Source organism: Eriocheir sinensis, chromosome 55, assembly GCF_024679095.1.
Source record: "Eriocheir sinensis breed Jianghai 21 chromosome 55, ASM2467909v1, whole genome shotgun sequence".
Taxonomy (NCBI): domain Eukaryota; kingdom Metazoa; phylum Arthropoda; class Malacostraca; order Decapoda; family Varunidae; genus Eriocheir; species Eriocheir sinensis.
In genome coordinates, this window is record NC_066563.1 from 3,260,636 (window position 1) to 3,276,399 (window position 15,764).

Consider the following 15,764-nt stretch of genomic DNA (forward strand, 5'->3'; position numbering starts at 1 on the left):
TGAGCCCAAGTGTCTATCTTAGCTGAAATAAAAGCCAAAGCGAGTCTCCGGTCAACCATCTGAATCACCCTAATCGCTACTCAAGTTACGGCAGCCAATCGTCTCGGTATTTCCCCTGCCCTGGGACCAATCAGCGGCCCCTTGGGAGTGCCCACTGAAGAAGCTCCGCCTTCCGCCATGGCACTGGGCACCCTACTGGTCCCTCGTGCCCGCCGCCCCGCCCTATTGGCCCTTCCCGTGGCAGGGGAGGCGCCGGGTTCAGGAAGGCGTGAGAATGTGTCCAAGAAGCAGTGCCAACTATTAATCAGTTTAAGGCCAAACCTTGAGTGCCTCAGACGTGGCTCCTGAGTGCCAGGCGCAGCCCGGGGCCAGTGATCAGTGCCGACTCGGACCTACCCTGCACCTCCTGACGACTCATAACCCTGCCACTTGAGAACAACCGGGAATGGACGAGACAAGGTAGTGTGGAAGTCTCTTTGGTTTACCGTCCTTAACTTGGAAAGTTTTTCTTTCTTTTTAATGCACGTTCACCTCAACCTGCAGAAGCCATAATTTTCATGGCAAAGGTAAAAAAAAAATAAACGGAAGACATCCCTAATTAGGGGAACCGTTGAATTTTAAGCATCTATCAAAAATCTTTGATTGCACGGAAGGAATGAGAGGCAAATCAAGTTCATTTAAGACACACATACAAATTCACCATTCCCCCGATGAGCCTCATATATACTCACCTCATCTCATATACAACCAGAAACGTTCATACGTATTCCTTGTACTTCTCTAAAACATTTACACCCCACTTCATTTCCATGCTATACCTCACATACCCAACTCACCTCCAATAAAGCCATAACCCTCTTCATCCTCCCCTTCCGCTGCCCCGCTGCACTCGACTTTCTACTCAAGCTAATTCCTATACTGTCCAAATCCCTTATTCAAGATTTAACCAGGATCTTCATTCTTTCATATCTTACACTGGTAAACTCTGGAACAATTTTCCCTCAAGTGTATTTCATCCTGCCTCCGACTTGACCTCGTTCAAGAGGAGAGTATCGAGACACCTCCCCACCCGAAACTGACCTCTCTTTTGGCCACTCATCTATACTTTTTTTTATGGGGGGAGTGATTAACGGGCTTTTTTTCTCAATTATTTTTTTGCCCCTGCGTGAGTTGCTTTCTTTACTGTAAAAAAAAAAAAAAAATACAGTTCAAATATCACTGACACTCACCTTAACTTAATATCTGATACTAAACATTTCTGCCTAAAGCTAAATCCCTGATACCCACCTCTTCTCAAGCAAAGAATAAAACCCTGCTGCCCACAGCTAGGCCTATATTAACTTTCCTCGAGGTAAGAAACAAAATTATCAACTGTCATTGCTAACCCAATTATAATAAGCACACTTTTGGAAATAATTCATCATGCTAGTCCGCCTGCATGTCCCACTCATCCCAGATCAGGAACACCTCACAAGCACTTAGTCACTATTAAGAAAAGAGTAGCATCAACACACCTCTCCATCAGAAATTGACCTCCCTTCTGTCCATTCCTGTTGGCTTAAGCAGAAGCAGCGCGTAGCAGGCTTTTTTGTTTTTTCTTTGTTTATCGCCCTTGAGCTGAAAAGAAAACGATAAAAATAACAAAAACAATCCTTATAATCATACCATTTCATGAGCCCAGAGGGATCATTCAGGAACCAACACCAATGCTATACCCAAATAAAAAAACAAAACCAGTACTGCCTGCAGGGAAAAAAAATGCAATGTATAAGAAACCCACCACACAAATTCTGACAAACGCCATTTCCTCAACCTAAAGTCATCCCTAAGTTAATGAAAACGTATAGGCCCGATTTTTTAAAGGTTGTATTAGTCTTTATTAATGTCAATGTGGCTGATTTTTTTTTTTTTTTGACACGTTTTTTAGGCGTGGTTCGATAGTTTTGTTGATTTTTTTCTTAACACTTGAGTTTGTAATATCTCGACTTAACTGTGAAAATCGAACAGTATTAACCAACTTCGTTCCCAAAAATGAAATAAAAAAGCCAGACTAGCCACAGAACTGTTGATTAATACTTACACGACGTTTAAAAAGCTGGCGATAGTCTTCCCTTGTGTCCTGTTCTTTCCCGACCAAGATTCCCTTCACCCCACTCCGTCAAATACTAAAAGCAACTCTTCAATAAGGTAAACATGAGAAGAAAAAAAAACTACACAATTTCCTGACCTTGCAAACGCAGTCTTGGATTCTAGTTCCCATCCTGTCTTTACCGTACGCTCGTCAAATACTGTAAATGCCAACAAAAATGCAAAATGACACGAGAAACCTCACGATTCCTGACTCTGGAGGGCAGCCGTTAACGATCAAAATCCTACTGTTTCCCGACATACAGTCCCTCTCCCCTACCCACCCCCTCTCTCCTACTAAGCACAACAGCCAAAATCAACAAGAGGTAAAATTAACAAAAGAAATCATGTAAACAGACCATTTACTAACTATGGAGAGCAATATACACTTAACTTCAAAACCAGTACTGTTTCCCGACCTACCTTCCCTTTGTTCTCCCTTCATCCCTGTCAAGCTCTAAAGCCAAAATAAACAAGTACTAAAAGTTAAAGAAAAAAGTCATGTAAAGGCCCCCACTTTAACACTGGAGAGCAATACTTTATATCAAAACCAGTACTGTTTTTTGGCCCACTTTACCCTGTACTGCCTCATCATGAAACACTAAGGAAACGGCAAAATGACAAATAGAAACGCTAAAACAACACCATTTCACCAAGGAGAGCAATTCTGTATTATCAAATCGATTCCTGAGTTCTGCTGTTTCCCTTCGCCCCTTCATGCCAACATACATTAAAACCAATAGGCAAAAGTAACAACAACAACAACAACAAAAATACATACAAAAACAGAATTTCCTGACAAGAGAGAAATCCCTCCTTACCTAACAATGTAATCTCTAGTGTTTTCCTAACCCGGTCTATGCCTTTCCTCTGCCCCGCCCGGCCATGCAATAAATCAGTTAAAATCATAGTAAAAAAATATATATATATATATATATATATATATATATATATATATATATATATATATATATATATATATATATATATATATATATATATATAATAAAAAAACTCAGCACAATTCGTACTTCTTGACCCCACAGAACAGCATTATCTAAACTCTTATTATTGCGACCCTGTCAAATTTCAAAAAATATCTTCACAGCCTCTTGACAACACTACGTAAGAGCTTTGCCTCCCTTTGTGAAGAAGTGGTGACCCAATGAGTATACTCTAAAGTGCCTGAACACTCGGAAGACCTTCGCCCTAGAGAGTGAGTAATCATTCACTACATAATAATAATATGACCGAGTATTCTTTAGTCTTGCCTCTACCCGCCTCATCTCTCCTCTCCGTCCCGTCACGTCCCGCCAGCTATGTCTTAAAGAGGGTAATCCTTCACCGCCTAACTGAGTAGTCTTGAGCCCTGTTGTCTTTCATCCCACCTTTCCTGTACCCTGTCCCGCCCCGCCCCACCCCGCCCCGCGACGCCTCGGCTCGCCAGCTGGGTCCCTGTCGGTGGGTCGGCACGAGTCCCGTCGACAAGTGGAAGGAAAACTTGAGCTGAAATAATAACCAAAGTTTGCTTCTCTTAGAATGACTTAATGAGGGGTTTGTTGTCTCTCTCCGCCTGGCTTAATGTGAACACACACACACACACACACACACACACACACACACACACACACACACACACCCGCACCCCCCCACACCCACACCCGCACAGGAGAGGCTTACAGTGTTTATCGTGTGTGAAATCAACAAGGCTACTTACAGTATATTGTTCTTAAGTTTCCTTTCCATGTAGTAGTTTGCTTAAATGCTGTTATTATTTCATTAAAATTTTTGTTGTTGTTGTGTTTCTTAAGTTTCTTTCAACTGTGTAAACTGCAATATGGTATTATCATTATTATTATTATTATTATTATTATTATTATTATTATTATTATTATTATTATCATCATCATTATTATTATCATCATCATCATCATCATTATCATCATAACTTTCGTTTCTGTTCATGCATGCATACTTTGCTTTATAGTGTCTGGGACGATAAAGTTTATTTTTTATGGCAAAGTTAAATATGCTCACACTTTTCCTATATCTATGTTCAAAGTTCTCCCTTTGAAACAACTTTTAACACTGGGCCATTTTCTCCACCTTGAGAGAACGAAATTTGTTTTCTCAGTCTTTACAAGCTATTTCTGAGTCACTTCATAAACATTTTTTCCTCGTCTTCTGTTTAAATGCCTCTACAGCTTTTTGGTTTCTTACTGCTTACAACTCGACAGACTCGACACTAATAAACCAACAAACAAACCAGAAAATAATGTCTGCGTTTCCTATAATCTCCTGTTCCTTATACACTCTGCACAACACCTGTCACGGGCCGCCCTCTTACCTGAACTTAAGGAATAATTTATCCAGCCATTATCTTTCTCAAGGGCAATGAACAGTGCGAGGAGCATAATTACATCTACCCTTCACTTCGTTTTTTCTCTTCTAATCAAGCAGCCGGCAAAATGAGGTTCATAATAACACCTACAATAATTACTTTTTCCTCTCGTTATCTTTCTGGTACTAGTGGTACACTTAAACCTCTCCAGATCGACAGCAAATTATCATGGCGCCTTTTTTCATGTTTTATGATTGAATAGCACGTTCAACTAAACTTTGAAGGTGACGATGATACTTGGCGCCACGTAACACATAACGGAAAGTATTAGATAGTGAAAGGTAAGTAATTGATGAGGGGAAAAACTTTCAATAGAACCCATGTAATATCCCAGTGAACCCCTGATGGACACACACGATGGATGAACTGCTATGCCAAATGAAATCGTACGTATCAAAAGAAGCTATGTATTGAAATGTGACATTCGAAACTACGAGCTTGACAAACTTGCAAGAATATAAATAGGCAAGAACAAGTAGGTGAGAACACACACACACACACACACACACACACACACACACACACACACACACACACACACACACACACACACACACACACACACACACACACACACGAAGTTGTCTCCATATAAGGACGCGGCAGGAACTCAGGGTACGCAGAACCAACAACTGGTGCGTGGCTAAGTATTGCTTCGCTTCGGAACCCAGTAATTCAGGCTGTCACGGCAGAATGAGGGATATGGACCTTGCACCAAAGAACGCTTGTAGTTGACGAAGCAGGAATGTCTAATGTTGCGGCGGGACACAGCTGAGTATTACTGAAGAATAGATGATTGTTTTGTGGAAGTCTGCTTGTGTCTAGCCGGCAGATGCAGAAACGCGCTTAAAAACACTGAATGCCACAAGGTTCTCTTTGTCCCATTCAGAAATAAGAGAAAGGTCAGCAGCTAAGCATTATGTGGCTACTGTGTGTGTGTGTGTGAGAGACTTGGGTCCCTACGGTGCGTGGTGTCTGTACCGTGTATAGGGTGATCACTGGCACACACATAAGCAAGATAAGGAGTGGATGTAGGAACGAGAGAATTCTCTTAATTTTAGTAAACATCAATTACAACATGCAGTTAAACGTTGTGTGTGAAAGGTTTGTGGTCACGAGGGTGTGGAGCATCTGCACAATGTATAGTGGTCACTGGCATACACAAAACTAAGATACTGAGTAAATTTTATGCAGAATACTTTTTTTATGCCAAGTAAGCAGGACTCGTATGATGCGAAGTGCAATATAGCTACTGTCTGACAGATTTTGGGGTCCCTATATTAGGTGGGATGACAACCAATGTTATATGAACTTAAAAAAAAAAAATGATAAAGAGACAAAAATATTAAAAAGATATGGAGAGAGAAAGTGTACGCCTTGAATTTTATATCACAAGTCACAACAAAATTTTAATGCCTTAAAGTCTTATCATTGGAAAAAAGGATTCATCGTTCTGACATGCACGGGCATACAATTTAGCAACTATCGATACATGTTTGAGCTGAAAGAGAGAGAACATTCTGAATTTTATATAAACGTAAATCACGACACCGTAATCATAACATTCTGAGCTCTGCAGGCGTGTAATGATGCTCTAATGAACCTGTACACAAACACATTCCAATTACCTGCGTGTTTCAGTGCCTCATTAGTGGGTTCGTTAGCACAGATGTTGCGTCTGCCGTGGTATTCTGGTGCTGAGCGAGTGTTGCGAAGCGGGGTTTGTGTCAGTCTGCCTTTGTTTGATGATATATTTGTTTATGTGTGTCTCTTTGTCTTTGTGACTTTATCTGCCTGTCCTGTGCCTTCAGTGTCTGTCTGAGTGTCTGCTGTTGTCTGTCTCCGTTTCTCTGCTGTCTGTTCATCTGCTACATTGTGTTTGTTTCTGTGCAAGTGTTTATGTTTGTCGTAAATGTTTCTTTGCTGGTGTCTATGTCTGTATGTCTGTTTTTACTACCAGGGTAACTGTGTCTGCATGTGTCTTCGCTAGTTTCTGTGTTTGTCCATTTGTCTAAACGCTAATGTGTGTTTCCATAGGTTTCAGTGACAGCGCCTGTGCTTGACCGTCATCATGATATTTATTTATTATCACAAACATGTCGTGTCATTACTGTCTGTTTCTCTAACGTGTTTTCTTTTTATCAATTCCGATAGTTTAAAAAGCGCAATCAACAAATATCATAAATGTAAGGAATTTCTGAGCAGCGACATCCTTAAAAATTCTAATCATGTAAGAAAACTTCCTGGAGGCCAGAGCGGCTGTTCAACAAGTGCCTCCTTCACGCGGGAAGTTAACCTTGAAAAAACTGGGAAAAAAGTTAAGTTGAACGAACCGTTAACTGCGCCTTCTAAAACTATGGATATTCATTTAAAATATTAATAGTATAAATGGGCGATTGCGATAGGTAATGGATTATTATGATTATGATAAAAAATGCAGACAGACAGACAGAGAGGCAGAAGGAAGGAAGGAAAATTAAAAAGGAAAGACGCTTAACACTATTTTTCTTCAAGAGGTGAAAAATATGCAAAAAAGAGAGAGAGAGAGAGAGAGAGAGAGAGAGAGAGAGAGAGAGAGAGAGAGAGAGAGAGAAAGCAACGTTATTATTTCCCTGGTCCTTGTCGTTCTGGTAAGTTTGGTCCAGCTCTTTCCTCCCTCTGCAGCACACCCCGCACAAGGCTCTTCTTTCAGTCCAACTCCCTCATTTCCTCTTCCGTTTCATTTTTACTTCTATTTTCTTATCTTTTTTCCTCTTCCACCCTCTCCCTCTCTTCCAGCCTCCTTCCCTCCCCACTCCACCCCCTGCCTCCCCTCCCCTCCACCTCGTAGTATCACCCATAAGTGGTCCTATCAACCAAACATGTCCGACAAACTACTAACAAGACCACCATTTGTTCTAGCGACTCGAATTACTACTTCTTCTTCTTCTTCCTCTTCCTCCTCCTCCTCCTCCTCCTCCTCTTTCATTTCCTTTCCTCCTTCCTCGCCACTCAGTTCTCTCCTCCTGCTCATCCTCTCCCTCAGCTTTTGTATATTTGTTTTTCGTTTTTTAGTATATATATTTTTTTCTTCCAATCGTCTTAACCGTTTCTTTCTTGTTTTAAGGCTTATTGAAATGTTCTCTCTTCTTAATTTTTTTCATTTTTCTTTTTTTTTCATTTTACTCCTCTTTCTCTTTTTCTTTACTTCTTTTTCTTTCTTTTCCTCTTTTTCATTTTTTCTTTTTTGGATTTTCTTTTTGTTTTTGTCTTTCATTTCCAATTCTTTTTCATTTTTCTTCCTTTTCTTCCTTTTTTCCTCTTTTTCATCATCTCCTTATTTCTCTTCTTTCTTTTCTTCCTCTTCCTCCATCATCAGTACTGAACACACACTCATTGAAAATATGTTCGTGATATCAGACTGCAGGAAAAAAATCGCTTCACCCCAGTTCGTGACCTGCTACCCTTTGCATCTTGAGGTCAACTCAGTGTTACGACAATCGACAACGAGTGGAACGCCTTTAGCGAGAAACTCCATAACAGCAATTGTCTTGAAACCGAGGAGAGTAAGCTGTACCGTGAATTCACTTCCCTTAATTTAAAACAAATCACACTGAAGACGACTTGACCGCGTTAGGAGCGATGTGGATGATTCTGCAAGTGCTATATAATCTGTGCTCGAGGTCACTAACGAACCTGACGAATTGATTAAATAACTAAATCAGGCAAAGTTATTATGAGGCAAGAGGCTTTCTGTTACCTGCTTTTCTAGGTTTGCATGTTTATGTCTCTTCCTCCTCCTCCTCCTCCTCCTCCTCCTCACTTCTTTGTATTCTTCCCATGTTTTGATTTCTCCTAATTCTCCACTTTATCATTTTTTTTTATTTCTCCCTGGCATTCCTCGTCCTCCATGTCATCTTCTCTTCTCTGTTCTGCTCTTCTTTTCTGCTTTTCTTTTTCTTCTTCTTCTTCTTCTTCTTCTTTTTCTTCTTCTTTTCTTCTTTTTTTTTACACTTTCTTCTCTTCTTCGTTCTCTTCCTCCTCAATATTTTTTTATACATTCCACCTCTAACTGGTTTCCTTGCTCTCGATCTCTTGTTTTTTTCCTTCATTTTCTCCTCCTCCTCCTGTTCTTACCTCGCTTCCTTACTTTTCTCTTTTCCTCTTCTATCTCCATTCCTCTTCCTCCTAATATTACACCTCCCTTCATCTCCCCTTCCTTCTCTTCCTTCCTCTCCCGATCTTCCTTCTCATTTTCCTCCTCGTTTTTTTTTCCTTAGTGACACCTAACACCTTTTAACCCTCCGCCTCTGCCCTTCTCACACATTTTTTTTTGCTCCAGTGATATAGATATTCATATTTCCCGTTTTAATGCCGAGCTATTTCCACAACTTTCATGTACACCGATATTTTCTGGAGGGGAGGGGAGGGGAGAGGAGAGGAGAGGAGAAGAGAGGAAAGGAGAGGAGAGAGGAGAGAGAGAGAGAGGGAGGGAGGGAGAGAGAAAGGAGAAAAGAAATATTAGGACGTGAAATAGGGTTGAGAGAACTTAAAAAGGCGGGGTGTTTCGATAGACTGAACGTTGAAAGTAAAAGAAAAGTTTGGTAAGTTGAACGTGGGTGAGAAAAATGAGCGAATCCGTGCGTTTGCGATGCTTTACAGTTTTTCTTCTTTCAGTGGATAAAAATATATAAAAAACGAGAGAATTTTATATAACTTGAAAAAGTGTAAATATCAAAGCTTAGCACGGAACCAACACGGATGTAAGATGATGAGAATGAGTAAGATGAGAAGGGTGAGAAGGATGAAGAGAAGGATTAGGTGAAAAACTATGAAAAAGGGAAGAGACAGGAGAAACGAAGATGAGAAGTTTATGAGGTATTTGTTTTCAGTGAAGCAGAAAGAGGCTGTAAAGACGTCAAACCAAACAGATGAGAACAAGAAGACGAGAAGAAAATCTGAAAAAAAAGTAGAAAGTATAAGAAATGTGAAAACACGGAGTATATATGTATTGGGAGGTGTAAGTGTTCTCAGAGCTGTTTATAAGAGACTCTATAGGTGTAACAGAGAAAATTGACTCACTGTGTTTTCAAGGAAGATGCTTTTCAACCCTTCTGCTTGTAGAGAGCATGAATCAAGAAAATAGTGAAGTTAAGGTGTTTTTGCGAGTGAGTGTTTGCAATGCAGTTTTATGATTATGGGTATAAATCAGAAAATACAAATTGTCACTTTTATTTGTAGTCAGTCGAAGAATTACTCCAGTTGAAGGCTATTTTTGTGAGATTGAGTAGTTTCAGAGTAGCTTTAAGAAACGATAAAGGTGGCACATTGGAAATCATGCCATGCAGTTTATGACTATGCGTATAACTTAAAAAATACAAACTATCACTTTTATTTGTAGTCAGTCGAAGAATTACTCCAGTTGAAAGCTATTTTTGTGAGATTGAGTAGTTTCAGAGTAGCTTTAAGAAACGATAAAGGTGGCACATTGGAAATCATGCCACGCAGTTTATGACTATGCGTATAACTTAAAAAATACAAACTATCACTTTTATTTGTAGTCAGTCGAAGAATTACTCCAGCTTAAGGCTTTTCTTGTGAGATTGAGTAGTTTCAGAGTAGCTTTAAGAAACGATACAGGTGGCACATTGGAAACCATGCCACGGTGTTAATGGAGATGAGCTGTGCATGACTCCCTCTTCTGCTTGTAAGGAATTAAAAAAGATATCTATGAGAAATTTGTAGCAGACGGTCTGGTTAGTGCGTCAACAAGAAGAGGTGATATATAAGGGTAGTTTTGTTGTTGCAGTAATGTTGGACGATGTAATGGAGTAATAACAAAGGGAAACGTTGTGGCTTTAGTCAAGAGGATGATGAAGTGAGCGATGCGGTAAATCAGCTCATACAAAGTTGAGCTGTTCAGTGAATTGGCGGCATGGAGGAGTAATGGTGATGTTGCAGTGATAGCGGGTGGTATAATGGTAAGGGGCATCACTGTGACTATGGTTGCGGTGAGGAGATAAAAGCGATGTTCTCACAGTAGACCGAAAAAGGAATATAAGATGCAGTGAAATTAAAAAAAATAAAAATAAAAATAACAAGAGCATAGTAACTGAAGATGATTTAAGAACAGCGATGGACGATGAAAATGAGGCGAAGGATGTGCAAAGGAAACGAAAAATGGAGAATGAAAAGGAAAAGAACCAGAAAACATGGACACGAAGACTTGGAAGACGAAGAAAAGTCAAACAAAAATCGCGCAGACGAGAGCATGAAAAAAAAAAAGACATAAAAGACAGGAAAAAAGAGAATAAGGATGAAAATGAGGTGAAGGTACAAAAAAATAATAAAAACGAGAAAGGAAAGATCATGCAATAGACTGAGGATAGAAAGGCGGAAAAGAAGGAAGCAAAAACGGTGCCTGAGGAGGAGGAGGAGAACGAAAACAAAATGAAAATAAGTAAACGAAGTAGAAAAAAACAGAAGATAAAGTAGGAAACGAAAGGAAAAGAAAGGATACGATTAGGCGGCGGTGGCGGGCGGCGTGATGGTGGTGGTGGTTGTGGCGGCAATGAGGGTTGGTTGCTGCAATGCCGTTGATGTAGGGGTCGGCAGCTTCCGCGGCGGCGAAACACCCAAACAAATCAACGTTGTTCTATCACACTAATCGCTCACTTCCTGCGGTCAGGGCGCGAGGGACCGGCGGAACGGATGCTCGGCTGACGCACCACGAACCAGAATAAATACCATAGAACGTTTCTCATTTTTCGTCTTTAACTTCTCCTCCTCTTATTTTTATTTGTCTCTTCCTCTTCCTTCTCCTCCTCTTCTTTTTTATCTTTTCGTCCTCCTTCTTTCTTTCCTTCCCTCCTTTCTGATGGTTTTCCTCCTTTTCATCTTTTGTCAATTATAGGAAAGGGTTGGCATACAGACCCACACACACGCACACTCCTCCTTCTTCTTCTTCTTCTTCTTTTTCTTTTTCTCTTTCGCACGTGGTCTTCCTCGCATCGACCCAAGGCAAGGATCTGGCGCAATCTGCCTCGGTTTTTCCAAACATTCATGCAGGCGTTTTCACGTAATCCTTCCTGCTCCCCTCATGCACGCACAGGCTTCCACGTCTCCACATACAGCCCTTCTCGTTTACACACACACACACACACACACACACACACACACACATTCTTTCTCCGTCACATTGTTTTTTGTTTCTCCTCTAAAACAAAACTCTCTCTCTCTCTCTCTCTCTCTCTCTCTCTCTCTCTCTCAAGAAACAGTTGGATATTCAATTCCGCGCAATCTCCTTCGCCCCTCTAATCCCTTTCCCTCTGACACTAATCCGACACTTCATATCTGACTTATAGACTGTTGCGTAATTAAACGGCTTCCCTTTTTAAACTCTTCCGCTACCAGAAGGACAAAACTATACATCAAAATCTTCTAAGGGATCGGCGGCTGGCTCTCAGTGACTCAAGGCCTATCATTTCAACAGCTACAAATTTCCGAACACTTCCGCTGCAAAACAGATTGAGATTACGGCAACATCTTCCGAGGGATTCGCGATTCACCCTCAAATGACTCGGTATCAGGTGTCGAAACGATGGTCCGCAGCAGGAAACACCCGCCGGGGCTCCCGATAACAGGGTTTACACAGGTTTACACGACCAGCAAACATGATTTCTGCGTCACGCGTGCGGGGGCGGTGACGGCGTGACTCAGGGCAAGTGGAGGGATGAGAACGGAGAGACGGATGAGAGGGACGAACGAACGGACGGAGGAACGTGCGTAACAACCCCGACCACTGCGTCTCTGCCTCGGCCCCGGAAGTGACGTCACGGTGGTCTATGGAGGCACAGTGACCTAAGGGACGACTCTGAGGGACGTGAGGAAGGAAAAAAAGGTCTTGAGGAGGGGAGTGTAAGGGCGACCGTGTGAGGCTGCAAGGGAAAGGCTGAGGCGGCGAGTGTGATGTGTCCTTTTATTTTTTTTCTTCTTGTATACGTTTAGTGGTCTTGGTGTGTGTGTGTGTGTGTGTGTGTGTGTGTGTGTTGTGAGAGCCACTGTCCGGGGATGTGAACGTTTCCGCCGATCATGAATGTTTCTTGATGTTCTTTAACCTCTACTCCTCCCACAGTCCAACACTCTTCCGTCTCTCCCTTCCTCCTTCCTCCTTCCCTTTTCTCCCCTCTCTTCCTGCGCCTATATCACCATTTACATCCCGTCTTCTTCCTTCCTTCCTTTACACCTTCCTTTTTCTCTCTCTCACTTCCCTTCCTTCATTTGCCTTAATTCCTTCCTTCGCTTCATCAATCCGCATATCTGTATTCTCTCTCCCTCCCCTTCCCTTCCATTATTCCATTTCCTCAACCCATCCCTTTCCCTTTCTCCCTGTCTGACTCACACTCTTTCACCCCTTTGCCATTGCGACCATTCACAGTCAGTTGATGTCCTATATCCTCCTTTTCTCCCTCTCTCCCTTCCTTTCCCTCGTTTCCTCAACCCTTTCCTGTCCCTATCACCCTTTCTGAGTCACTCCCTTTCATCCCCTTGCCGTCACGCCCCTTCCCTGGCCATTCATTTCGCTGTGGGCGTGATGTGGACCCAAAAGGCGGATGTTAGTGACCTATTTTAAGGGTGGTGGTGGTGGTGGTGATGATGGTAGTGATGGTGACGGTGGTGGTGGTGGTGGTCGTGGTGGTGACGGTGGCGGCGGCGGCGGTGGCTATATTACCTACGCCAGCTGAGACCCGTCTTAGGAGTCAGGAGAGATGCCTCATTAGATAAATTCTCTCTCTCTCTCTCTCTCTCTCTCTCTCTCTCTCTCTCTCTCTCTCTCTCTCTCTCTCTCTCTCTCTCTCTCTCTCTCTCTCTCTCTCTCTCTCTCTCTCTCTCTCTCTCTCTCTCTCTCTCTCTCTCTCTCTCTTCCCTTCTTTTCCTAGTCTTGTTTTATCTTACCTCTTATGTACTGAGCTCTCTGTTTTCCTTCTATCGGTCTAATCTGCGGCGGAGGAGGAGGAGGAAGAGAAGGATGATGATGATGATGAGAAGGATAAGGAGGAGGAGGAGGAGGAGGAGAAGGAGGGGGAGCGGGAGGAGATGAAAGGAAAGCAAGCAGACAGTATAGCAAGAAACAGACGAGGTCGTAAAAACAAAAACGAAATAAGAGTACGTTTTAATAAATGGAGAAGAATAAAAATGAAAAAAACGGTGAAAATATTGAAGTTCTAGACTGCGACAGCTGAGGAAAAGGAAGACGGAGAATATACAAAGACAGAAACGGAGTAAGGAGAGGAGGCGCAACAGTTCACAGAGAAGAAAGAAGAAGGCGTTAGGGGTGGAAAAGCGTGGTGGGTGGAGGATGAAGAAGAAAAAGAAGAGGGCGTTAGGGGTGTGGAAAGGAGTGGTGATTGGAGAATAAAGAAGAGGGCAAACAGGAAAAGAGAATGGGATGAGAAGGAAGCAAAGATGACAGGAAAATAGCAGAAAGGAAAGAAGAAAGGACAAGAGAAACAGTAAACAGAGTAGGAGGAAGAGGATAAAAAACACGAGAAGGAAGGAAAATCGATAGCAGATGAACCGACACGGAAAAGTGAGAAAAAGATGAAAAACAGGAAAGAGAGAAGACAAGGGAAGATGAAGAAAAGGAGGGGAAGGAAAAGAAAAAACAAGAGGATGAAAAGAAGGCAAGGGAGATGGCGGAGAAGAAGCAGGAGGAGGAGGAGGAAAGGAGGAGCAGACGGGGACGGGGTGTGAAGCGGCGACGGGGCGATAGCAACATGACAGATAATGCCTCCAAGACCACCAATTTTCCTTCCTAACATTCCTCGGCGCGATATCAGGGCGGCCATAACTCACACCGCCCAACACAAACTTCCCCTCTGCGCGCACGACAACGCTCGGCTGCTTACAAACGATTATAACAGTCTTCCGCCACAATTACGCGCCGTTGGGGAAGCTGACCAAGCCAACTTTTGTTTTCATTAGAGCGCCGCCGGATCCGTCAGCTGCCTGCGTGACGTACAGCTGCCCTGGGTAGTCCGACAGCTGCCCCAAGTTTTCATTTTTGCTCGGTTTGCCTCGATTTACTCAGCTGGGTGAAAGGGTCATGCCGTTTACACCCTCATGCCGTGTTCCTCGCCTTGACTTGGGGGTTTCGTTTACGCTTGGGAGGTGGGCGAGGCTTGCTAATTTTTATTTTTACTCAGACTGCCTCGATTTACTCAGCTGGAAGTATAGAAGGGTTATTACGCACGCCCCGATGCTGTGTTCCCTGCGTCAACTTGGTGGTTTGGTTTACGCATACGAGGTGTGGGTGTCAGGGTGTCCCGCAGGGTGAGGTGCTCCTGCCTCCTGTAACATAATCAGTATTACTCCTTCCTGTTTTCTTTTAGATTCACTTGACCCTAAAAACAACTCATATGTTTCATTAAGAAATACAAACAGAACAAAGTGGGGCCGTGTACTGATATATCATTAGACGACGTGTTTGTGTTATATTGCACGTTGCTATTAAAGAAGTATACATTCCCTTCACTGTATTTAGCATATTTATTAAACACGTCACAATATCACTGCGTTGTGTTGCGCATTCTTCCAACACGCGCCAACATTTTCCCCACATTCCTCTCGCCGCAAAAGTTACTGGTACAACAAGGGATGCTCAGTCGGTTTGTTGTGCTTGCCGGAGCTTACAAGTCTTCTTGTTTGTGCAATCAGTCGTGCTTGCTAAGTAAACTGACCGTCTACACGTACTTTTTCAAGCCACAGACGCCATCTTTGTTGACCGCTCATGCCGCGCACGATCCTCAACAACCCCGTCTTTCATGTTATCTTTATTCACTGTCTTCCTAAATTATAACCACTTCCTGCCGATCCTATTGCTGGCCGCTGCCTCAAGGCTGCCTGCTCTCGCCAAACACTTACCAACACAGCAACACACCACACAATGCCCTCTTAAACACCACAACCCGCCCCGCCCACCACCGCCGTCATCCCCACCACTATCAACTACCATGTCCAACACAACCCTTTCCCTTACAATATGTACACTCCTTAGAATATTACCGTCACACCCCAACCATCAACCCCACGACAACCATGCTCGCCCTCCCCTACAACACAACAGCACCACACAATACCCTCTTACGCACCATATGCTCTTCTGAACTTGCTAACTGCATGCCTCCCCCCCTCCCGCGGCCCCGCTGCACACGACTTTCTACTCATGCTCATCCCTATACTATCCAAACCCCTAATG

General features: G+C 42.7%; 1 protein-coding gene across 1 annotated transcript in view; it reads left to right on the forward strand.

Moving 5' to 3' along the window:
* Positions 1-308: 308 nt before the first annotated feature.
* The window catches only part of LOC126983897 (doublesex and mab-3 related transcription factor 3, truncated-like), a 29,073-nt gene continuing 13,617 nt past the window's right edge, over positions 309-15,764 (forward strand). Inside the window, exon 1 of the mRNA XM_050837079.1 lies at positions 309-459. Within this exon, the coding sequence (XP_050693036.1) occupies positions 446-459 (14 nt within the window). The 5' untranslated portion in view covers positions 309-445. The remainder of the gene's footprint in view (positions 460-15,764) is intronic.